The sequence below is a fragment of the Pongo abelii genome, chromosome 13 (genome assembly GCF_028885655.2).
Source record: "Pongo abelii isolate AG06213 chromosome 13, NHGRI_mPonAbe1-v2.0_pri, whole genome shotgun sequence".
Taxonomy (NCBI): Eukaryota; Metazoa; Chordata; class Mammalia; order Primates; family Hominidae; genus Pongo; species Pongo abelii.
In genome coordinates this window covers 55,296,389-55,322,153 of record NC_071998.2, presented here as the reverse complement: position 1 = coordinate 55,322,153, position 25,765 = coordinate 55,296,389, and the positions used below count along the sequence as shown (strand labels likewise).

The 25,765-nt window shown below is 35.7% G+C and overlaps 1 protein-coding gene across 16 annotated transcripts in view; it reads right to left on the bottom strand.

Moving 5' to 3' along the window:
- The window catches only part of RFX3 (regulatory factor X3), a 314,864-nt gene that overhangs the window by 166,984 nt on the left and 122,115 nt on the right, over positions 1-25,765 (bottom strand). For 12 of the 16 annotated variants that reach the window (XM_054519989.2, XM_054519992.2, XM_063714234.1 and 9 more), the window contains one exon: positions 12,613-12,737. In XM_054519989.2, the coding sequence (XP_054375964.1) occupies positions 12,613-12,729 (117 nt within the window). In that variant the 5' untranslated portion in view covers positions 12,730-12,737. Of the gene's footprint in view, positions 1-12,612; positions 12,740-13,406; positions 13,742-25,765 lie in introns of those variants that run through there. The other 4 variants (XM_054519998.2, XM_054519984.2, XM_054519983.2 and 1 more) reach the window with 4 other exon arrangements.

Below are 25,765 nucleotides of genomic sequence, written 5' to 3'. Positions count from 1 at the left end.
CAATAAAGTGGTTTAAACTGGATACTTTTTTGAAGAGCTCTTATTGCTTAGAATATATATGGCAAAGTTTCAGTTTTTATTTATTTAAAGATAAAATACTAAATAAATACCTATGTCTATTGACTATAATTTATTAGTAGCTCATATTATCACTTTTTGAACTTATTTCAGATTGGTGAAGTTATTTATTTTAAAATGTTCTTCTTTTAATACAACTTCAGATTCCTAGAAAAATTGCAAGAATTATACAAAATATTCCTTTCCGCAGATTACCCGGATGCTAACATTTTACTACATGGATTTTATCATTTTTCCCTTTTTTTTTAAGGTTCTATATTTATTGATGTTCACACTTAGAGTCTGAGTTTAGGTAGGGCATAGGAGGTTCAAGGATCACTTTTTTAAATTTGCTAGCTATTTTGCTCAAATAGTCCTTTATATCCTGGGTGCTCTTCTTTGCTTTACTACTTTTGCTTGTGACATTTCTTGATAATGCATAGTGATTGATAGAGCTAAAATTAGTCCTTCTTGACATAAAGTATATTATGTTCTTTACCATGGGGCTGCCATGTTTAGTACTGCTGTCAGAGGGCTTATAGCACTTAACAGTTTATCTTGTTTAATTCATCTGACTGCTTTATCTCTGGAAGTAGAGCTTAAGAGCTCATGAAGTCAGATGACTTGAGAATTACTCTTGGCAAAAAAAAAAAAAAATGGCTAAAGCAAGGTATATTAGTTAAAATATTAGACTTAAGACTTAGCACTGAGTTACTAGGCAGCCAGGACAAAGAGAGTGGCTCCAGTTTGCTTTAAATAGAAAGCCTATCAGTTCACAAGGGCTGTAAGGAAAATGAACCATCAGAGTCTTTTCAGAAATGGTTTGACTGATGTCAACACAAGTTTTGTTTTATTTTGTTTCGGGCAGGGAGAGAGTGTTCTGCATGGGGATTGGGGTTTCTGATAAGCGGAAAACCTGATAAATTCTAGAAGATATGTAAAACTTTCAACACACATTTTCAAAGAAAATAAAAAGGCATAACTTGTGTATCTATTTCTAAAATCAGCCCTGGATTTAAAAAAAGGTACAATAATTATTTTTCAGGGACAGAAAAGTAAGTGTTCCATTAAATTAACCCTCTGATATAGTGGTTCAATTTGATACACAGCTTGAAATTTTTTGATGACCAATTCATTTGGCTACAGAAGTATCCAGGAGAAAAGATGATTCTCAAACTGTGTTCCACAAATCCCTAGAGGTTCCACAAAGGCATGTAAAGAGCTGCTATCAGGGGCAACAGGAAACTAAGTGAGCAAGGCCCAAGTCCTTTCCCCTCCACATACACAATGACGCTAAAGAATACCTCAGTGTTTGCATTGTTTAGTATATTCCTCCAATACATATTGAGCATTTACTACTGGCCAAGTATTTACTGGTTTCATGAAAGAGCTTTTGAAAAAAAGAATCATTTGCTAAACAGATAATATGTGCCCCACTCCTGAAAGCAATGTAACATCAAGCTTACATACATTCATTTTATAATTACTGTCCTGGAGTATACTTCTCAAATACAAGAACAGGCTGTCAAGACCAAGTGGCTATTATCAAAAACAAGTTATTTAAATTCCTTTAGGCCCAGTTTCCTCACCCATAAAAGGCAGATAATACCAACTACCTTGCAGGGTTGTTTTAAGCTTGAGAAGTAATGAACCATGCCTTAAGCACAGGGACACATAATAAGATGCTCAGTAGATGGTAGCTTCTATTACTATGATCCATTGTTTCAACTGGACTTCTGACAGAAGTAAAATGGTAGGTAAATTCAAAATGATAGCTATTATTGAAAACTTAAACAGCTTATAGTGCAGACTGAAATATTATTCATAAGCTCAAGATACCAAGACACCTGTCCAGGTGCCACCTAACACCCTACTTCAACTCTTACCACTTACCCTTCCCACGCTCTCCCCCAGCCATATAGACTCTGTTTCAACTCCACAAACCCATCAGCTCCTCTCTTGTGCCAGGTCTTCATACACTCACTTCCCTGAATAAACACTTCCTTTTATTCCCTCACTGTTACCTCTATTCCTCAAATCTTAGCTTAAAAGTCAGTCCCTCTGGGGAAACTTCCTTGACCAGCTCATACTACAAATGACAATTTTGATTTGGACCTTAAAATTTACCTTTCTTTGACACACTGATGACAAACAGACTCAGCTATACATTGAGATCTATTAGAATGAGGGTGTATTTTTAGCACACATAAATAATTCCTCTAATTTGCTATGGCAAAAGGGTAGGTGCTCTGTTTAAATTATGTTGCAAACTGTTCAAATTATATGTAAGTACAGGTGCCAGTTATCCTAAAGTTTTCTATTTTCTACTCATGTAAAACATTTTATAGGATACATTGAATTTTCCCAGCAAAAAAAGAACTAATGTTAAAATTGATAGTTTGATAGGCAAATTAGATATTAATAGGAAAGAAGTTATATGTCTCTAAGAACAAAACTATGGAATCAACTAAAATAAGTCTATACATAGTCTTATACAGTAAGTGATTTGTTGAAGAAGAAAACTCCTGGCCGGGTGCAGTGGCTCACACCTATAATCTGAGAACTTTCGGAGGCTGAGACAGGTAGATCACCTAAGGTGAGTTTAAGACCAGCCTGGCCAACATGGTAAAGCCCCGTCTTTACTAAAAGTACAAAATTTAGCTGGGCATGTTAGTGTGCGCCTGTAATGCCAGCTACTCGAGAGGCTGAGGCAGGAGAATCACTTGAGGCAGAGGTTGCAGAGAGCCAAGATCACGCCATTGCACTCCAGCCTGTCTTAAAAAAAAAAGAAAAGAAAACTCCTTGCAATTCAACTCTGGGACACCCTTGGGAATAGTTGCACTAAAGGAATAGTTTAAGCCTTTTCTAACTAGAAACTCAAATTCCAATAAGGTCATCTAAGATAATAATATATTATTTCCACCCTAATTTCCTAAAGTCTTATATCCTATCACAATGCCACACTTGATTCAAAACTATTATATTTTATGAGGTAGACAAAATGGTGGAGGTATCTTTGTTGAGAAATTGTCTGGCATTCTTTCAAACGACTGATGACTACACTGGGTGCCTATTCAAAGTGAAAGACACCACCACCACCCCTGCAGATCAGAGGAAGTTGGTGTTGGTTCTGATCTAGAGTCTGAACCTCCCTGACTCATAATCCAGTCCAATACAAGGAAGGAGGAACAAAAGTTCTTGACTAGTAAAGAAAATGAAAGCAGCACTGGTTTCAAGACTAAACTAGCTACAGAGGATAAGTTACTTGAAAGTGAGAACAAAGAGAAAGTGGCCAAAAGCCAATGTTACAAAAAAAGGAGTTTAAAAACTCCAAATTTTTTTATTAGAAGATCATGAATTCTACTACTATGACTACTATTAATAATAACAATGAAAATAATAATAGTAAAAAATAATAAATGTATTAAAGGCTTATTATAATCAGGTACTACCCTAAATATTTTAGAAGTATTATTTAATACTTTTAGCTATAAATGAGCAAGATATTGTTACAATTATTTTATAGAAGAGAAAACTGAGTTTCAGAAAAAGCCAGTAAGTTGCCCAGTCATATAAGTAGAAAGGACTAGAGCCAGGATTTGAATTTATGCCTTCCAATGATAAAGCCCACCGAATTTCCACAAAATCTGCTTCCCTTTATGAAGTAGTCCTCAAAGAAATACAAGAGTAAGCCCAGAAGCCATGGAAGAAAAAAAGAGATAATAGTCAATAGTATCAAGTGTCAAAGAAAAATCCAGAAAGATCCTAGAGAATAATGTTGGATTTAGCTTGTCCAGAAGTGCACAGTTTCAAGTTGGATGGGTAGAATCCAAATTTCATAGGATTAAGAACTGAACATACAAAAAGGAAATGTAGTAGACAAATACATATGTCTCTTATCAGGAAAACTGGCAGTCGGGGAATACCTAATGAAATAAGTCAACTGAGTAGGAAGAAAACGAAAATGCTAGGGAGGGGACACATATGAAGGTATCACAAATGAGTCATCTGATTCAACCTTCTGCAAAGAAGCTCTTGTGCAACACTGTTCCATATCCCTCACTTCCCAGGTTCCTCTCCCCAATCACCTTTACAGATTGCCTTACTTCACTTGAAATCTTTCATGCTTTCCTTTACCAGAGATACCCTCTTCCAGTTTGTTTTTCTTGTGAATTCCAACTTTTCCTTCAGCATGCAGCTCAAGGGTCACATCTTTGGTGTCACATTACTGACCCTCACTCCCAACGACAATCTTCCATCTTTGCTCCTAAGCACTTTGTATCCAATTCCATCAAACTTGTATTTTCTTCAAAAGCTGACTTCCTACCCATCAAATACCATGTCAAATTTTCTTAGAAACCCCAGCATTTAACATAGTGCCTGGCACATTCCTCTTAGAACATGGTATCTAGAACTGATCACAATGATCTAACTCTGGATAAAAAATTTTTTGTAATTACTTAATAGAGAATCAAAGCATACTATTACTCAACTATTTAAATAGTAGAGCTCTCATTTTTTAACTCTTCAGTAGAGATGGTCAACAAAAGGGCCTTAATATTGGATTGGCACAGCAAGATTTATTTCCATTGTAAATCAGCATGGTCCTCCAAAACACCTTACTTCTTTATATTGGATACCAAAATTTTACAGTTCTGGTTCTAAAAATAAATCTCTCCAAGAGCTAAAATCATTGTCTTTTTTTTTTTTTTCAAAAAGACATTCATTTGGAATTCATTTTAAAACATAACTCAATCTTTCAGGATGTCTGCCACAGTCTTAATTATGAGAACACTGTACCCCCTCAGGGAACCAAGCCAATGGGAATGAAGTCCCAAATAAGAGCAAACCAGACAAAAATGCCTTTGTTTCAGCTGATTATATGAAATAATGGTCTCAAATGAAAAGAATTCTATTCACGTCCATCAATGCTAGGATTCACAGAAAGCAAACCTCTTGACCCTGAACAGAAAAGAAAGATAAAGACAAGAATGATGGAGTGCACTATCTTGGGCATAGCTCCCCAAACTAACAAATTCATTTAAGACACTTTTGATCAAAATTTGATCCAACAGAATACTCTATTATGAATTTAACAAACTATAGGCAATTTTTAAAAATCACTACTGATTGCTTTCATGACAATAAACTTTATCATCGGTATAATTCTAATTATCAGGGTTTCTTACTGGTTGTAATGACATACTACTCAGAATATGGCAAACAGAAGTGAAGATGGAAATGACCCAGTATTGAAACTATGGTCTAAGGAATGTGAGGATCTGAGAAGTATTCATATTACACTTAAATTACTAAAATCTATTTCCTAAAGATTAACAGATCATTTTGTAGATACCCAAAATAAAGAGATCTAATGGAGACTATTCATTTAAATCTTACCCTACTTGAAGATTGCCCTTCTCCTGCAACCTAATTTACAACTCTGGTTAGATTTGTTCCCCAAAGAAAATGTCATTTATCTTTTTGACCACAAGGATAATATGCTCAGTTTGCAGGATATACCATATTTTATGTGGAAAGGCTAAATGTGTGATAGACTGATACTAACCAAAAAGAACCCAATATAGCCAACTAGCTATTCTATTCCTTTTAATGACTCAGATTATGAACAAAGTGTCCTTCTCTATTCTATCTAGGAAATTTATAGAAAAAAACAAATGTTCTTTCCTGAATATAGTCTTGAAAGGAGCTTTTATCGCATAAAAAGTGGTTTCAAATATCCCAATTACAAACCAAAGATCAACCAGAAACAAACTCTCTGAGTCCCTTAGCAGGAAAAGGTAAAGACTACAATTCCTAATCATAAAAAAATTTCAGCAAAATTAAAAGCTTCTTTGAAAAAAAAAAAATCTTGCTTTGAACTCAACAGAAGTCCCTGAACCCCAGGGCTCCACTATACCTCATGTGTTACATTTAGAATAAACAATATAGAGACAATACATTTACTCATTTTGAGAGAAAAAGATTTGTGCTCTTCTCCAAGAAAGAGGTAAGACAGACAGAGATAGTAGAGAGGAGGACTATAGTTGCAAAGGCAGTTAAAACTGAAAAACTTACAAGGGAGGAAAAAAATCTTAGAGCCGTGGTCAAGATGGTTTAGAAATTATCCTCAATGTTAGCAGTACTTGTGGAATACCTGGAGCTCAAGATTATAATAAGGAATGAAAGTTCTGACTTCTGTCAAAGTTCTACCTTGAAAAGAAAACTAATCTGGCTGGCTATGGAATAGTAGGAAGACATTCTCCTTTGTCTTTCTCCTGGATGTTTAACTCAGTTCTAGGACAAGCAGGGGTTAGAAGACCTCCTGGGTTGAGGCATAAAATGAAAAACAAAGAATAATCTACAAGAAACTCTTTACCAAATCATTCAAGGATGAAGGATGAGGAGAAGGAGCAATCCATTTCTGGTCATATTCTATAGAGACCCATTGGTCCAAAAAGTCTTTATAAAGATGATGGGATGGGTAATATCAAAATTTGAGTTTCTAATCAAGATACTTAGATATTTTTATCAATTTTATTGAATTGGGCAACAATGTCTATATTTGGAAATAAGACTCTATGATGTTTTGTGAGATAATGAAAAGATAGGAAATTTCATATAGCATTTCAGATTGAGTATCCCTAATCTGAAAATCCAAATGCTGAAATGCTCCAAAATTCTAAACTTTTTGAGTGCCAGTATGACACCACAAGAAGAAAATTCCACACCCAACCAAAAGTAATAGGCTGCACAAAATTACTTAAAATATTGTATAAACTCACCTTCAGGCTGTGTGTATAAGGTATATATAAAAAAACATATATTTCATGTTTAATGCTGGGTCCCACCCCCAAGATCTCTCATTATGTATATGCAAATATACCACAATCTGAAAAAAGTTCCAAAGCAAAAGTACTTCTGTTCCCAGGCATTTCAGGTAAGTAATATTCGCCCTGTACATAGTAAGATCTTGCTATTCTTTGTTCAGAATTCTCTATCCCTGAACCATATCGTCTAAGAAAGTGTGACAAATGGATACTTGAGGTCATATAAAATAAACAAAAAATCATAAAAACAATTTTAGAATTGTTTTATTCGGTACTTACTTCACGGTGAAATTAGAAGCCTTATGGCTTTGAAGAAACAGAAGAAGTGTATAATACTGGAATCCTGAAATTTTCTGGTTTCTCATTGATATGGTTTGTCTGCATCCCCACCCAAATTTCATCTTGAATTATAACTCCCACAATTCCCACATGTCTTGGGAGCAACCCTGTGGTAGGTGACTGAATCATGTTGGAGTGATACAGTAAATTGGTAACAGTAAAGTGGGGCACTGTTGAAAAGATACCCCAAAATGTAGAAGTGTAAAAGATACCCAAAAATGTAGAAGTGAACTGGATAACAGGCAGAGGTTGGAACAGTTTGGAGAACTCAGAAGAAGTCAGAAAAATGTGAGAAAGTTTGGAACTCCCTAGAGACTTGTTCAATGGCTTTGACCAAAATGCTGATAATGATACGGACTATGAAATCCAGGCTGAAGTGGTCTCAGATGGAGATGAGAAACTTGTTGGGAACTGGAGCAAACTTGTGGGGAACTGCTATGTCCCCACCCAAGCCTCATCTTGAACTGTAATTCCCACAATTCCCACACTGTTGTGGGAGGAACCCGGTGGGAGGCAATTGACTCATGAGGGCAGGTCTTTTCTGTGCTTGTCTCGTGAGAGTCAGTAATTCTTATGAGATCTGATGGTTTTAAAAATGGGAGTTTCCCTGCACAAGCTCTCTCTCTTTACCTGCCGCCATCTGTGTAAGACGTGACTTGTTCCTCCTTGCCTTCTGCCATGATTATGAGGCCTCCCCAGCCACATGAACTGTAAGTCCCTTAAATGCTTTTTCCTGTATAAATTACCCAGTCTCATGTATGTCTTTATTACTAGCATGAAAATGGACTAATACACTCATCATTCCAGTATATTAGGTTGGTGCAAAAATTAAATTAATGGCGAAAACCACAATTACTTTTGCACCAACCTATAAATAATATTGAATGTCTCAAAATTTTAAAACATTAGCTATAAACTTTCTCTTTATGTCAAAATCAACAAAGCAAAGTTACAATGAAAAGTTGAATCAATAGAAGTAACTACCTTTGACATCAATATCATGATTTCTATATCCATTATAGGTCAGTAACAAAAGCTGGAAACTTTTAAAGGCATTTTACTACAGTTTGCAAACCCAAGATAACAGCAGCACATTAACAATTCAAACATTATAGGCATGTCAGAGGAATAGGAATTATAGCACGAATCTTATCAGTTATAGACAATTTACATCCACAGGGACACCACTGGAATATACTGGGGAGCTTCAAACATGACACTATTCTACTTAAGAAAAAAAAAAAGAAAAATAATGACAAAGAAGAAAAACATGCTTCTAAATAAGTCTGGGAGGACAACATAACAAGGGTCTCCAGACAAATATCACAACAAAAAACTGCGTGAAATAAAACACTTTGTTGACAAAAAGAAAATGAGTGTTCTCACCTTCTTTGCTTGGTGTAAAGAAGTATAAGGTATCACCTGCCTTGAATGTCCCAAAAGAAAAAGCTAACTTGAGGAAATGAAAAATATGCCTGTTGGGGGTGAGCCATATGGCACAGTACAATGTTTTTTCCAAAGTGTGGTCCAGGTGTACACAAGATTATTTTTTATGAGGTCAAGAATGAAGTGTTGGGGGTGGTGAGGGTGTGTATGTATAATTTTCTATTTATGGCTAGTGATACTGATTTTCCACTTCTGACAGCAATCCAATTTTTTGTTTTTAATATATGTATTTAATATAAAATGTGATTCTATTTAAGAAGCAATCAGGCTCCCTCTACCAACCCCTATGCAGTAAGGTAACTGGGTTTCCCTAACTTTAGTAAAATGTTTGGAGGTTTGTTCTTTGGCTTAATCTCTTCATTGAGGAATACCAAGCACGGGTAACACCACATGAAAAAAGAGAAAGATTAATTAAATTCGTGCAATAAATACCCAACTCTTTCCCCAACTCAGCTCCCAGGCAGCCAAGCATTCCCCCACTAGGCAGGAAGTTGGACAAGTCCTCTTAAAAAAATTGACCAGCCAAAGAGGGCAAACAAAGATACTGAACATCAGAGGGTTCTTAATTAAAAAGCCTCGTCAGTCAGATGACCCCATTTTGAAGTCAACAAGACTCACTCATGCATTCAAATCAGCGTCTTATAACCACATTTTAAAATATGGATAAACACCCATAGATTGTCAGACATCAGAGAAAAGCTTTTAACATGAAAGACAAAGACATAGTAAAAAACAAAACAAAACAGAACAGAGTACCTTAAAAGAAACAGACTATGTAAAGAGAAAAAAAATTTCAACAAGTTAAAAAAAATTAATATCTTCAGAAAGGAAAAAGAAAACCATGAATTAAAACATGATATTATGAAAAGGAACACACAGGAATTTTTTTAAAGTTCCTGAAAATTAAAAAAATGTGATAGAAATTAAAAATAATAGAAGGCCTGAACAATGAAATTGAAAATAGAACACAAAAAGTCCGGAAAGTGAAAAAAAACAAGAAAACAGAGGGGGAGGTAATCACAAACGAAAAAACTGAATAAAGTTTCCCAGAAATGAAAAAGCATGAATGTCCAGACTGAAATGGCCCATCAAGGTTCTAGCACAGTATTTGAAAATAGGTCTGCATCAATGCACATCATCATAAAGTTCATAAAACTGGAATTTCAAATATTCTACAAAGTTTCAGAGAAAAAAAAAATGACATAAACCACATAAAAAAGATCAGAAATCGGACTGGTGTTTGGCTTGCCCATGGCAATCCTGAAAACTAGAAGAAACACAATCATTAAATCTAAGAAAAATAAATGAGTTTTACAGGAAAGGAAGGTAATCACTGCTTACTACAAGGCTGGATTTGAAAAGCATTTATATATCATGGTAATATAAGCACTGAATAGTCATTTACTAAAATTAAAATATAACTTGTAGGTTGAGACATATGAAATTATTGTTTTTGTACATAAAAAAACACATAGGGTTCAATCTGTCAAGAACATAAGGGACAGGAAGGGTGGGTGGGTGGGTGGGTGGGTCAGGGTGTGTGTGTGTTGTGTTAGGGACCAAAAAAAGGGCGTGCTAAGATAATGTTTAAAATGTTTAAAACTAAAAAATCAAGATGCAGTAAAATAAGTATACTATATTTAAATAAATGGAGGTAAATATCAGAATAACAGGTTTAAAGAGGTCAATGTAGTCGCCTATGAGGAGTGGTTTGTGGGAGAATGGGGGAGGTTAAAGGTCATTTTTTTAAAATAACAGAACTTGCTAAGTTTTTTGAGTCTTTATACTATTATATACCCTATTAAGACCTGGTGTAAATATTTGATTATATGTAAATTCAATAAAAAGAAAACTTTTTTTTCATGTTTACAGAAGGCACCTTCCAGAGATAGGAACACTATTTCCATCACACTCTTGTTAGTGATAGGCACTCTGTCAAAACCATTCTTCTACAGAGATGAAAACCAGAGTGAGCTAAATGTTCAACATTGCCTTTAAAAAGATAACTGTTATCTTTTTAAAGTTAGTTGTAACAATGTCTGGATTGTTCTTTACTTGCTCTTCGGATGACATGACATAAGCTATCCCTTTCTCAATAAGGTTCGGAGTCTTAAAATTGGTGATGGCATTAATAATAGCAGAGCCTTTTAAATCACCATTTTGAAGACTCATTTTTAATGGTTAAAAAATATATAAAAAGATAAAAACATAACCAATAAAGTGGGTGCTAAACAATGGGTACACATGAACATAAAGATGACAGTAAGAGATACTGGGGACTCTAAAAGGAGAGAGGGTGGGAAGGGGATAAGTATTGAAAAATTACCTACTGGGTACAATGTTCACTATTTGGGTAATGGGTACCCGAGAAGCCCAAACCCTACCATTACGTAATTTAGCCATAAAGTAAACCTGCATATGCATCCTCTGGATCTATAATTTTAAAAAAGAGAGAATATGCTTAAAAGAAATAAAAGGAACATAAGCAATAGATTGAAACATGTAACACTTTTTGTAGAACAAAACTATATATAGTTCAATCTAATAAACTGGGAGCTTGAGGGATGGGAAAGATGTATATGTGTATATGGCAGAGTATGCTAAGATTTTTTTTTAAATGTTTAAAAAATAAACACAAAATGGCCAGGCACAGTGGCTCATGCCTGTAATCCCAGCACTTTGGGAGGTCGAGGTGGGCGGATCACAAGGTCAGGAGATCGAGAACATCCTGGCTAACATGGTGAAACCCCGTCTCTACTGAAAATACAAAAAATTAGCCAGGCGTGCTGGCAGGCGCCTGTAGTCCCAGCTATTCTGGAGGCTGAGGCAGGAGAACGGTATGAACCCGGGAGGCAGAGCTTGTGGTGAGCTGAGATGATGCCACTGCACTCCAGCCTGGGAGACAGCGAGACTCCCGTCTCAAAAAACAAAACAAAACAAAAAAAACACAAGACGATTATTTCAGATGTCTTTACTTATCCTAAAAGCCAATGACTTCTAAACGATTCCAGCACACCCCCCGCCCAACCCAATTCTATATCCTGTAAAGAATATAACCTTGCGTCTATTAATTATAAAAACGTCCTTCATCATGTATAACCCATCTATATCCTTCTCCCTAACCACTTATTTATAATTGTAAGAGCAACGTTTGCTAAAGAGTCTCTTTAATACTAAGAAATTATAGGTAAATCTTGAATCTCAAGATAATGTTATATGACATATGATCTTTCTCACTTATGTTCTCACTACTCTTTAGAAGAAATCACAGGCCAGTGTGTTCACAGTCCACATACATAAACAGCATTACTTTGTTAGTATCTTTCCAAAACAAGCCAACTGCCCTGCATATGAATAAGACCTGTAGTAAATATCTGATGATGAATTCGCTCCCAATTTTTTAAATAGCTTGAGTCAGATCTCCAGACCTTTAAGATTATTCTATTTTCATTCAACAGTATTTATCAACCACCTAATGCAAAGGCACTTTCTAAAATACCACAAAGGCAAAATACCTGCCTGGAAGGTACATGCATCCTATTAAGTACTACTGTGAGCCAACTAAATAAAGTATAATATTGCTGACATTTCAATATGAAAGAAATAGAAAGTTGTGATAAACAATGAGGAGAGAAGAAGAGAAGGAGAAAACTTTGGGTGGTCATGTCAGAAAAAATAACTAGCTTTAGGAGTCAAGACAGGCTGTTTGAGAATACAGATTATAACTTGAGTATTCATTTTTGTATCCCTACAGCCTAGCACAGAAAGAACCTGGCACATCCAAGAAATGCTCAAGAAACATTTGCTGAATGAACCTAAAAACTGAAGTATGCCTATCATAGCAAGACAGTAAAGTCCAAATAATTTTTGGATACAGGTATGTTGGACAGCCAACACAATGAAAGTAACAGCATCTTTTCTAAGAGCAGCAGCTCCTTACCTGTTGTTGTACTGGTACTTGCTGTACCACCTGCGTAGGCACTGCTGCTTGACTAGCCACAGATGTTTGTAAGGTCACTGTCGAGCCTGTGTCCGACCCAGTCTCTGATGTCTGCATGATGGTCTCTGAAATAGATTAAAATGAAATTAAAGGTTAAAATGTTACTCCTGCATGACTAGCTTCCTTACAATTGTTCTTAAAATCCTATACTGAAACTAACTTTCAACTCTCATACCTCTTATCCCAACATACTACAATGACAGTCCATGCATGTGTATAGTCATTCTGACCACTTTATAAATAATTACTAATCCACATTCTTTAAAAAAATTCCCATTAGTACCTCTTATCCTGAGACTATCTAGGTTAAATTTCATTGAAAGCTACCTTCTATCTCATTTTTTATAAATTGTTTAAATCCCTTTATAAACTATCATCCAAAATTATGTCAAAATGTTCTTAATTCTCAGAACACAAACGCTGCCTGGATGTAAATGTCATGAATTCTACTTTCTTGACACTTTTATAGGCTGTCAGGATGTCACCAGAATATAATTTAGAGTAAATCATTAATTTTTTTTTTATACTTTGTTTTAGGGTACATGTGCACAACGTGCAGGTTAGTTACATACGTACACATGTGCCATGTTGGTGTGCTGCACCCATTAACTCATCATTTAACATTAGGTGTATCTCCTAATGCTATCTCTCCCCTCTCCCCCCACCCCACAACAGGCCGCGGTGTGTGATGTTCCCCTTCCTGTGTCCACGTGTTCTCATTGTTCAATTCCCACCTATGAGTAAGAACATGCGGTGTTTGGTTTTTTGTCCTTGCGATAGTTTGCTGAGAATGATGGTTTCCAGCTTCATCCATGTCCCTACAAAGGACAGGAACTCATCATTTTTCATGGCTGCATAGTATTCCATGGTGTATATGTGCCACATTTTCTTAATCCAGTCTATCATCGATGGACATTTGGCTTGGTTCTGAGTCTTTGCTGTTGCGAATAGTGCCTCAATAAACATATGTGTGCATGTGTCTTTATAGCAGCATGACTTATAAACCTTTGGGTATATACCCAGTAATGGGATGGCTCGGTCAAATGGTATTTCCAGTTCTACATCCCTGAAGAATCGCCACACTGACTTCCACAATGGTTGAACTAGTTTACAGTCCCACCAACAGTGTAAAAGTGTTCCTATTTCTCCACATCCTCTCCAGCACCTGTTGTTTCCTGACTTTTTAATGATTGCCATTCTAACTGGTGTGAGATGGTATCTCATTGTGGTTTTGATTTGCATTTCTCTGATGGCCAGTGATGATGAGCATTTTTTCATGTGTCTTTTGGCTGCATAAATAGAGTAAATCATTTCTAAGGTCCTTTCCAACTTTAAAATTTACTATTTGGTGATCTAAAACAATTAATGTATATCCAAAAGCCAACTGATATGCCCTAAACTTAGCCAAAGAATCAAGTTAACTAATTTTGTGTATGGTATAATATGGTACTAAAATCAAAATTCGATTATAGTCTTATACAAAGATAGCCCCAAATCCATAACATTTAATACAGTTGAAAGATGGGGGAGACTACTATCATGTAAATGAGATTTGTAAACAAAGACATGTACTTTCTCTCATTCACAATTAAACATGCCACTTTTCTCAGTTTTGCCTGACCTGCCAACATAGGAGTAAATTTTGCATTGTTTACTCTAACAAGTATGCTTTCTCCGGCTTCCTGGCCTTCACATCCCCTTTTACTACTTATGCATTCAATAAAATAAATATGAATTTCCTTGCTATTGAGCAAAGACCAGATTTCTAATTTTCCTTCCTGGGGGAATGGAGCAAGAGAAACAGTGTGTAATTGGTAGCATAAGAAAAGCACTGCATCGTAGTTTAAATCTATATAAAATATAGTGAACATTAATTTTTAACTAAGAAATTTTTGAAAGAGTATTCAGTTTTTCAAGGAGAAAATTAACCCCTCTTGGCATCTTTTGTCACAGCATGACTTCTTCTAATTTTCCCCCAAAACCTTCAATCATATTCAATTTCAGAAACAGACCTCTGAAGACAATGCATCTATTCTTTACTTTTGTAAACGAGGAAACTAAAACCCAGAGAGATTAAGAGCCTTGTTCAAGGTGACAGGAGTAGACTTGGGACTGGGCTTTTTCACTTTGAATCTGTGCTTAATTTTCTTTCTACACTTTGACATTGGCATCTTTTTAGGTGATTATTTTCTCATTCTTTTGTTAGTCAAACTCCTAAAGCAGCACAATAAACCTTGTACATACAAAAGGTATAGCAGTAACAACTAGCATTGATTGTTTAACATATGCTAAGAATTCTTTTAAGTCCTTGATATATTTATTAATTTAAAAATTAATCCATGTAACAACTCAATGCAGTTGGTATGACTATAATCTGCATTTACAAATGAGGAACCTCAGGCACAGAGAGCAAAAGTGGCTAGGGGTTTACAAAATAAATGGAAAGTGATAAATTCAGTGGCTAATACTCCTAGATAGGTTAGCTAATGCTCAGCTCCAGCATATTGTGAGTATGTGGGAAACTTCCTTCCATTTTCCAAAAGAAACTGAAAGTCCAGATTTTTATGTGAAATCTCACAAACTGTGGTTTATTTAAATGTAGTACTGATCTCCAAACACACACACACACACACACACACACCTTTGAACCAGCATTAAGACCACAGAAATGACCAAAAATGTTTGAGAATGACACTTTTTTACTACACAAAATTCTTGCCTAATGAGTATTACTAGAGGACCAATAGTTCTCAAAATTTGGGGAGAGAATACACAAATTAAGAACCCAGTCTGTGCCTCTTCCTCTTTCTTCTACCACAGACGGGAAACAAAAAAAAAATCCCTAAAAAAGAAAGCAAAAGCCAGGGTCCTTTGATTTATTACATATTTATATGCCATTTGTGCTACAGCAGAGGAACTATTAGTAAGAGTGAGGCAATGCTTTTCTGCAAAGAATAAGGAATGAACCAGACATTAGATATCATCTTCTGTGAGGTCTTTTTCAGCCTCTCTTGTCAACTCCAAGATGGCTGGTGGCCTCTGTCAGTTTAGTGTACAGATGAGGAAGACAGCGTTGCCAGTTACAGCTTCTCCTTTAAGCTGTTCAATTAAGAGTAGATGAGTTTCTTACAATGATGTCACTTGCACTAAATCTGCCTCCTATTTCCCCCAGAGCTGGATGGGAATGTTCCAGAGTCTAACTTGTTTCCACATACATTGTATTACAGACTACTCTACATACTTTTTTTGGTATATGACCCACACTTTGACATCAACTGTTTTAGATCAAACACATGCAAGAATGTAAAGAAAAAAGTTCTCTTTAAAAATTAAAACTACCTTTAAAGTAATTCTTAACAACTCCCAATAAGCCACCTGGGAGAGCATATCAGAAGATAAAAGGCATAGATTTGGAAATTGGCCTTCTATGGACTACATTCGACTCCCCACTCGGGTTTTGTTTGACTCAGAGTGATTACAAAATTCTTAATTGCTAACACTTAAAAATCAGAAAACTTTGCACTAAAAAACAAATTTCCAGGCCAGGCACAGTGGTTCATGCCTATAATCCCAACACTTTGGGAGGCCAAGGTGGGTGAATCACCTGAGGTCAGGAGTTCAAGACCACCCTGGCCAATATGGTGAAACCCCGTCTCTGCTTAAAAAAAAAAAAAAAAAAAAAAAATTAGCTGGGCATGGTGGTGGCCGCCTGTAATCCCAGCTACTACAGAGGCTGAGACAGGAGAATCCCTTGAACCTGGGAGGCAGAGGTTGCAGTGAGCTGAGATCTCGCCATTGCACTCCAGCCTGGGCGACAAGACCAAAACTCCGTCTCAAAACAAAAAACAAAAAAGAAACAAATTTCCAGAATTTCTTGAAACATCTGAAAATTTTAAAGAGGTGAGCAAATATTATGTGTTCTATAGGCAAATTATTTAAATGGCTATACTCTTTTCAATTGACTGGCCTCTATAGGCATTTGAGTTTGTGACTCTTTTGAGGGTAATCAGAAATCTATTTCTACAAATAAAGATTGAAAGTAGAAAATTGCTTTTTGAGGGGGCTGGGGGCAGTGGCTCACGCTTGTATTCCCAGCACTTTGGGAGGCCAAGGGGGGCAGATCTCGAGGTCAGGAGTTTGAGACCAGGCTGAACAACATGATGAAACCCCGTCTCTACTAAAATACAAAAATTAGCCAGGCATGGTGGCACATGCCTGTAATCCCAGCTACTCAGGAGGCTGCAGCAGGAGAGTCACTTGAACCTGGGAGGCAGAGGTTGCGGTGAGCCAAGATCATGCCACTGCACTCCAGCCTGGATGACAGAGCGAGACTCCGTCTCAAAAAAAAAAAAAAAAGAAAATTGCTTTTTGGGTTTGAAACAATATTGATGACATTTATATTAATTTTACACAGAAAAGTAATACCCAAGTTTAGACCATTTTACTGCTAGAAATGTATCACTAGATTAAAACTAGTGATTTTATCACTAGATGTATCACTAGATTAAAACTATGATTTTCCTTATTTTAAAGATGAGTTAACTGAGGCCCAGAGATGTTACATCATTTACTGAAGGCCATACAGACACTGCACAAAGAGAAGTAAGAAAGGCAAACTGATGAATTTTTAGAATGAGACAGGAAAAAAGGAAAAAGTTGTCAACTATTTAATACGAGGAATCTTATAGAATAGAGTAGGGGAAATAAGATAGGTAAAAAATAATGGTTGTAAAACATGAAGCTAGAGAGTCACGGAGAACTTTCCATCGAGCCTCCAGCTGTACCTATAAACCACATCCAAACTGTTACATAAAGCCTAGTCCTGCACAACCAAGTATCACATCAAGTATCAACCAAGTCCTAGTATATGTTCTGTTTATTGCCAAATTACTGCTCATCGGTCTGATCTACTTGGCTCTTGGATTATAGGGTCATGCCAGTTGATAAAAACTTAGCCTCTCTTTTGTGTCTCCATTTTCCTTCATAGACAGTTTCATTTTCCTCTGATTTTACTATCTTCAGCCTTGACAGAGAGGCTCTCTTTGCCAAGCTTTGTGACATTAGAGGGTATCAATCATATCCCTTCCACAGATTAACTGAAAAGATCATAATTTGGCCTCTCATGTAATAGTTTTTTCCTGGTGCCAGGCACTACACTAAGTGCTTTAAATACATTTTCTAGTTCAATCTTCAGAAGAACCCCCTGATGGAGGTGTTATCCCCATTTAACAAATAAAGAAACTGAGGCACAAATGGATTAAATAACTTGCCAAAAGCCACACAACTAGTAAGAGAAAAAGCCTGAATTCACTTGATGTCTAACTCTAAAGTGCGTGATGTCAACCAGTACATAGACTGCTTTGCAATATCATGATGATAGGGCTTCCAAAGAAAAGCTAGAGACTGTTGGTCTAGACAGCAATCTTTGGGGTTCTCAGTCATTATTACATGATTTACACTTCCAACAACAACAGAAAGACATCCCCTCTCTCTGACACCAAAGTTAGGAAGTATTTCTTCTCTTTCAACTGAGACCATAAAACCCAACTAATACGTATTTTTCCAGAGGCATTTTTAGTGATTAATTCTGAAGACCTGATAAAAACAGCAGATTAATTAGAATGTTAAAGCATGTTTGAGGAGTATAACCCTCCCGCCAAATTTTGCTAAACAGATCATTTAAGCCCACTGACACAGTCATAGTATTCTGGTAGGCTTCCAACATTTCTGCAAAGTAAGGATCATCACATGAGAGCAGTGTCCTAGCATGCTCCATTTTAGGTTTTGTTTTACTCCCAGCATAATAGCTTATGAGTACATTTGAGGTGTTCCCATTCATCCAGCAGTGGTTTCTGGTGTTTTGTTTATGTTTGGGAGTAATTTGGTTAGTTTAGTTCCTTCACAGCCTTCTTTCAAGTGATATTTGTTTATCAGTCACAAATACCATCACATTAATCCATTTTGATAAGCTAAATAAACCCCTGCAGTTTGTCAATGACGCAGCCCATATGTAAATGAGTTGTATATTCTTACAGGAGAGACATGTACAATTTCAGTCTAGTCATCCTCGCCTAATGTGGCTGTCAGGTGTGTCATGAGCAACAGATGCTTGTTTGACAAAGGACCTTTTTATTCTGGCTAATTAAGCAGTTGGACACACCCGCCTGTTAACGGTTCTGCTTTGTACAGCCAGCTCTGGCTGAATCATGCGAATCTACAGCTAAATAGGCCACATTTTGAAAGAAGGCTAATTAACCCCTAGGAGAAGGAAAATATATTGCAAAAACCCAGATGCTGAATGGAACAAGATTAGCATTTCTTCAACCTGATGGGTAAAACCTAGGCAAAGCAAATGTGTTTGGAACAAACATGCATTATTGCAAGTTTTAAGGCATTCAAATGTTTTTTGTGGAACTTCCTGAAGATTATTTAATACACTCAAATTCACAGTTGGATTCCTTTTATCACTCACAATGTACATGCCAGATTAAATGGATTAATAGTCTGACCTAATCAATTACTTATCAAACAGAACTATGTTACTGGGCTAGCTTAAAAATAGGTAGTATCCACCTAATTTTTATTGGGGTCTTTCATCCTGAAATAATTTGCTCTCCTAAAGAGCAAAGTCTGCAAAGTTTGGTTCCACTACACTTACTGTATTATTTTTAACACTGAGGAATGTAAAAGGTTTAAATTCAGTATAGAAAACAAAGACCTGTAATTTAATTTTCAAGCTCAACAGAGAATTTCCTTCCTTTATCCTTAGCATAGAAAGACAAAAGATGCTAGTTCCAATTCCTACTTGAACCGAATTAACCAAAATTATTATGATAGTTACTGAATGGGTATAGTAAAAATAAACGACATCTAAAATGTGACCATATTCAAGAATAACTTATTTACAAGAGCATTAGAAAACTGATTCAATATAAGATCATAGAAATGCCATTTACAGAAAAAAATAAATGTTTTGCAGGTGAAAATTACTATTTTTAAAACATAGACTCAAAATTATTGTAATTGAAGTTCTGCAGCATTTATATTTATATATATTTATATTTAATACTTTTATTACTAAAGCTCTGATTCAGCATCAGCGTTCCTAAATAAATGCTGGAAAATAATAGTAGCATATATAGTGTCCATAGCAATTAAGATTTCTATTAATATTAAGACAACTAAAATGAGCAGTGCTTTTGGGGAGGAAATTACTGACATTTAACATAAATTTAGTACAAAATGTACACAATTCCAACTATTCTGGACTAGATAATGAACAATATTAAGATAACTCTAACAACAACAAAAAACCTGAGGACATTAGGCAACTTCTAGAAAGACAATGTACAATGGTGGGGCATAGTAGAAATTATTAATGCATATATATGTTACATATATATATTTTAAACATATGTTTAGTCACGTACTACATTTAAATATATGTTTAAATAGTCACGTACTAAATTTAATTTCTTAAAACTCTGGCAAAAAATATATTGAGCGGATTGCTTCACCTACGAATATAAAACACTTGGCTTTCTTCCACCTTCACCCAGTACAAATGAAAAAACTAGTTAAGCTATAAACTGTAGTCAAACACCAACCCTTCTTTATTTAAAACACATCCTTGTGAAAAATTTATTCATTGTAAAACACAGGGCTTTATCAAATCAATAAATCAAGTAAATGAGGAATGTAAAAAGAAAATTCATGATTTTCTGTATTATAAAAATGCTGCCTCTTTATTTCGGTTTGATGTTGTAATCCTCATGACTGTGTACAATAAATCTTTGCACTAAATTGATCTGTAGAAAAACGAAGCAATGATAATAGTGTAGACTGTTCAGCAGTCATCTTCCTGTGATAACTGATGACAGTGATTAATGTTGAAGATGATTAATCAGCACACTGGTAACACATACAGGTTGCCTGGGTAACTTTTTTCACTTTTCAAAGGTTTTCTCTTAACTAATTCTTTCCTTGACTCAGAATAGATTATGAAAAACTATTACTTAAAGAAATAAACGAAATTACTGTAATTTTTATCTTAAAGGACTAATTACCAAAAACTAAAATAAAACAATCCCTTAACACTGAAGCCAAACTGCTGGAAAGACATACAGGACAGGAGCAAAGGGAGGCAAAGATTGGCTTAAAAGGCAGCATTATTTACAGAGCCACAAAAGAAACGAGCAGGTAGTACTGCACCAAACAGAGTTTCCTTTAGATTTTACAGAGAGTGACAGCCAGAACAGAAATTCTTAATTTTCTTCACATCAGAAAAGACTCCAATGACAGTGTTCCTCTTAGATTATCTTGCCTACACAAGAATTTTTTTTCTCTCATCTTTTTCTTTTAATAAAAGTGCAGAATAGAGTCTTTTGCAGTTCCTAACTATTCTAATGACAGACTCAAAGAGATCAACACATCTAAAAGAGGAAAATAATACTGTATAATAACATTGCTAATAATGGAAACAATATACCCCATTTTAAATGTACAATATCTTAAAGAACTGAATTCTCATTACTGCCATTCTGGCAAATGTAGTGAACATGGGTGTAGGTGGACCTCAAAAAAACCTCTATATATTCATATACACATGAATTCTGAAAACACGTGCTGTAAAACATAATGCTATTAAATTTTTACATTGATTTTCATTATATGTATATGTATATACACTTGGAATAAAGACTTGGCCAAAGGAGAAAAATGTAAACAGATTAAAGACTATAGCCAATAGTGTAAATTCGGATACTTAACAGAAAAATTATTTCTCTGTAAAAATCAGTAAAATTTGAAATAAGTCATCTATACTGAATTACAAACAGTTCCACTGGTCCTTATCTGTGGGAACTGGTGATGCACTCCATGGATGGCTGTCCTCCCAATTTGGTATGAAGCACTTTCTTGCCTCCAGAAATAATAATTCCTTTAAAATCTCCTTACTGTATAGCTATATCATCTAAAGTTGGTTATCCTAGGCTATCTCATAAATCTTTAGTTAATATCCTTAACTGGGTTTATTATAATGCTCAAAATCAACTGTAAATTCTTCACAAAAATATAGTTGTCATTATATAATATTTTAGATAAGTGTGAAATTTCATGTAATAAGTTTCATTGTCATCTCTCTCATTATACTTTGGTGGTCTTCGATGGAGACTAAACTGGGGAAAAAACTCTTTCTTTTATCCTTGATAATACATTAATTGTAACATTGCAATCACTTCTTTCACCACCAAACTTGTTCAGAAGAGTTATCTACAGTCACTGTCTTCATTTCTGCCCATTCTACTCAACTGCTGACACTTTGTTATTTAGTTTCTGCCACATCCCTCCAAGAGAAGATCATCTTTTCCAAAGTCACTAAGGAACAATCTTTTAATCTGCAAATTCTATGACCTTTTCTTATTTTTCACACTCACTGTACTATCAAATTACACTTGAAATTAATGACAATCTCTTTTATCAAAAAGCTTCCTCCTTGCCTTCCAAGACATTCAATTTTTCTGGTTTTCTTCCTACCTGTCTGGCCAGTCTTTCTGTTTGCCTCAGAAGTTTAATTGCAACCCTTTGAACAGAAAAAAAAAAACAAAACAAACAAAAAAAAAAGAGTTGAGCTGGGGTGTTTTTCTGCTCTCTCAACACTCTGTTTTTAAAACTCTGTTTTAAAGAGTTTAGCCACTAATAACTATTATCCATATGTGAATAATTCCCAAATCTGTAACTCTAGTCAATAATCCTTCCTTCTATTGAGCTACAGTTCTAGATTTTTAACTGCCCCATTGAATCTTTTTAAATAGACTATCATCATTACAAGTCCACCTGTTCACATGAAATCATCAAAATTCAATTTAGATTTTCATCTTTTCTATTAAACTTTCTGCTAATAACTGCTGGTAGATGCCTTGGGGAATACACAGTCTGCCCTCAATGAATTCAAATTCTACTGACGGCATAAGATAAAAGTGGTAATCTTGGGATCCAGTCATCTTGGCATCCTTTTTTCTCAAAGAAGCTAAAAGTAAGAGCCAGATTTCTTTTTTTTTTTCTCATCTTCCAAATTTAATAAATTACTGAGTCTGCTTCCTAATTATATCTCAAAAATATACTCACATATCTATATCTCGCCACACAGATCCCTAGAGTTCAGGCCACTACCTACAATAGGTTCTCAGTGCCCTCAGGATAAGCTGCAAACCCTTACTTAACAAGGCTTAGGAGGCTCTTTAGAATATAGCTCCTGCCTACTGTCTTCCCAAGCGTATATACAATCCAGCCTTATGGAACTACCCACAGTTCCCCAAACCTGGGGCATTTGGTTTTTTGTCTTGTTCTGTTTTTTTGAGACAAGGTCTCACTCTGTTGCCCAGGCTGCAGTGCAGTGGCACAAACTTGGCTCACTATGCAGCCTCAGCCTCCCAGTCCCTGGTGATCCTCCCATCTCATCCTCCTTAGTAGCTGGGACCACGTGCACGTGCCATCACGCCTGGCAGCTAACTTTTTGGATTTTTTTTGTAGAGACAGGGTTTCACCATGTTGCCCACCCTAGTCTCAAAGTCCTGGACTCAAGTGATCCACCTGCCTCAGCCTCCCAAAATGCTGGGATTACAGGCGTGAGCCACTGACCCGGCCAACCCTGGGGACATTTGAACAGGCAGTTTCTTCTGCTTGAAACAATTTTTCCTTCTTACCTCCTCTAATCTTCACTTTGTCTTTCAGGTCTCAGGAGAAATCCTACTTTCCCCTGATAGCTTCCCAAACAACCACTGCTTTTCCACCTTGCTCTTAACAAGTCCGAATCTAGTGTCCTCCTGGTATTCCTATAGCATACTATCTTTACTCAGTACACAGCAATTATCACATCTATAGTGTAACTGTCTCTCCAACAAGACTATAAGCTCCATGAATGCATGGACTATCCTTATGTTTTTCACTCACATATGTAGCCACAGTGCCCAATATATACATAGAATCTTTGATTTGTTGAAAGAACAATCTCCAAAGAAGATGAGTTTAAGACCCTATTGAAACATTACTATTAGAATATGCTGTATCAGAGGCATATTCTATACAATTTTTTTAAAATTCTACATAAACATAATTGTATATTACAGCCATTTTTAATCAAATTATTAAGTGTTTTTTCTTAATTTTCTAATGTGACTTCATGTTCAATTTCTATTACAATGGAATTTTATAACAACTCCCACATTCAAAGAATTAAAAGACTCAAAAGATTTTGTGTATAGTTTTTTAAAATAAAGAAACAAGATAAGGATTAAGTAAACTCAAATGAACAAATCAAGTCTTCAGCTATTGCTCTGAACCTTCTGACATATCATTTACTGTGTTTTAATAAGTACACCTGATTTACTGAATTGTGGATTCAGATCCAATGCTCTAATCATGTCATCTTAGAATAAGTGGCCTGGTATGCTTCCTTTGTTTTTATGAGACAGAAGCACTCAGATATCGTTAATTTTCATAGCTGAAATGCTAAGAATAAGTAATTAGCCTAATAGTAATTGTTCTGACTTCATCGTTAATTAACCACTTGAAATTTATTTGAGCTTGGTAACATTCAACTGATATTCTTCTATGTTCTCTTAATAATCATTGAAACTTTCTACCAAAAAAAGGTATTCTAAGAAGCCTCTAGTTACTAATTAGTTAACACATTTTATGTAAGGACTTCACACACATTATTTCATCTGTACAGAAATCTTGATATAGGTACTATTATTATCCCATTTATTATGGATGAGAAAACTGAGGCATAACTTAAATAATTAATTATTTAATTATTTAATAATTGATAGAACTTAAATAATTCTATCAGCACCAAGGTCATATAACTTCATATAACTAGAAATGGGCAGACTGAGAACTTGAATATGCTATACCACCTACTAAGTCAAGGGGCAACATGTTGTTTCATTTTTTTTAACCTACCCATATGCAGTATTAGGCTAATAATATGACAACAATTTAGATGTTTAACACACCAACTATTATGTAGTCCTGTCTAGAGTCTTTTCTATGTTTTCATTCTTCTATATTATGGGAATTAGATATGCTATAATTTTTTAATCCAGTTAATAGTTTTCCATGATAGATCATCCTCTAAGAAATATCTTAATTTCATTTCCAGCAATGCAGAGTACCTGACAAGCTGACTGTCTATTCTGTAGATCTCAGCTAAGACTAATAAAAATGATTGAATCATGGAATATTCAGAGTTTCTATACTACCTCTGCTGAAGCATCAATACAGATAGGCTTGTTGGAATTTGAATTAGGGCTCAGAAAATGTTAAAAATCAATGTGCCACAGTGATTTCAGAATCTTTTCTTTCTGAATCTCAGATTTGAGCTCTAAGGTACACACCATAACGCCCACTTCTAAAGGAGTAGGAATGACTGCCTGCAGCTTCTCTAGACACCAAAAGAAGACGCAATCTCTATTTGTTCATTCACCAATGAGTTTGTTTCAGTGAGTCTCTGGCACAGGTGCCAGGGGTTGTTGCTCCCTGACCTTTACATTTGATCACAAACTGCATTCAGCAATGGCAAGAAAATGGTATTTAACTCTACTTCCTAATGGCACTGCAATCAAGGGCAATAACTGAGAAGTAGAGCTTTAAGGAAGCCTGTATAGGCCAAAGACACTGTTCAGGGTAATTAAGCCCCATAGCAATCCCATAAGTAATCCTGCAGTACAACTAACATCTCTATTCCTGCTGGAGCACAGGGCCACCCTTTCTTGGTGCATGCCAAGTAATTCATCATATACCTTGATCTTTTCATTTTGTTGTTTCCGTCAAATGCTTATATAGAACATACTTTGTTACAAGGATCCGCCAAGCAGAGGAAAGTAAAAAGAAATTTTTCAAGTCTCACCCAGGCCTTTTTATTGTACTACTTCACTATTTCAAAAAGTCTGTGCTGTAGGAGTTATCTCTGTCTCTGTCTCTCTCTCTCTCTCTCACTCACACACACACACGCACACATGGCCACACACAGAGACAACAGGTCTTTGGTATCGAAACTTAAGTTGGACACACAGTACATCACACATGCACA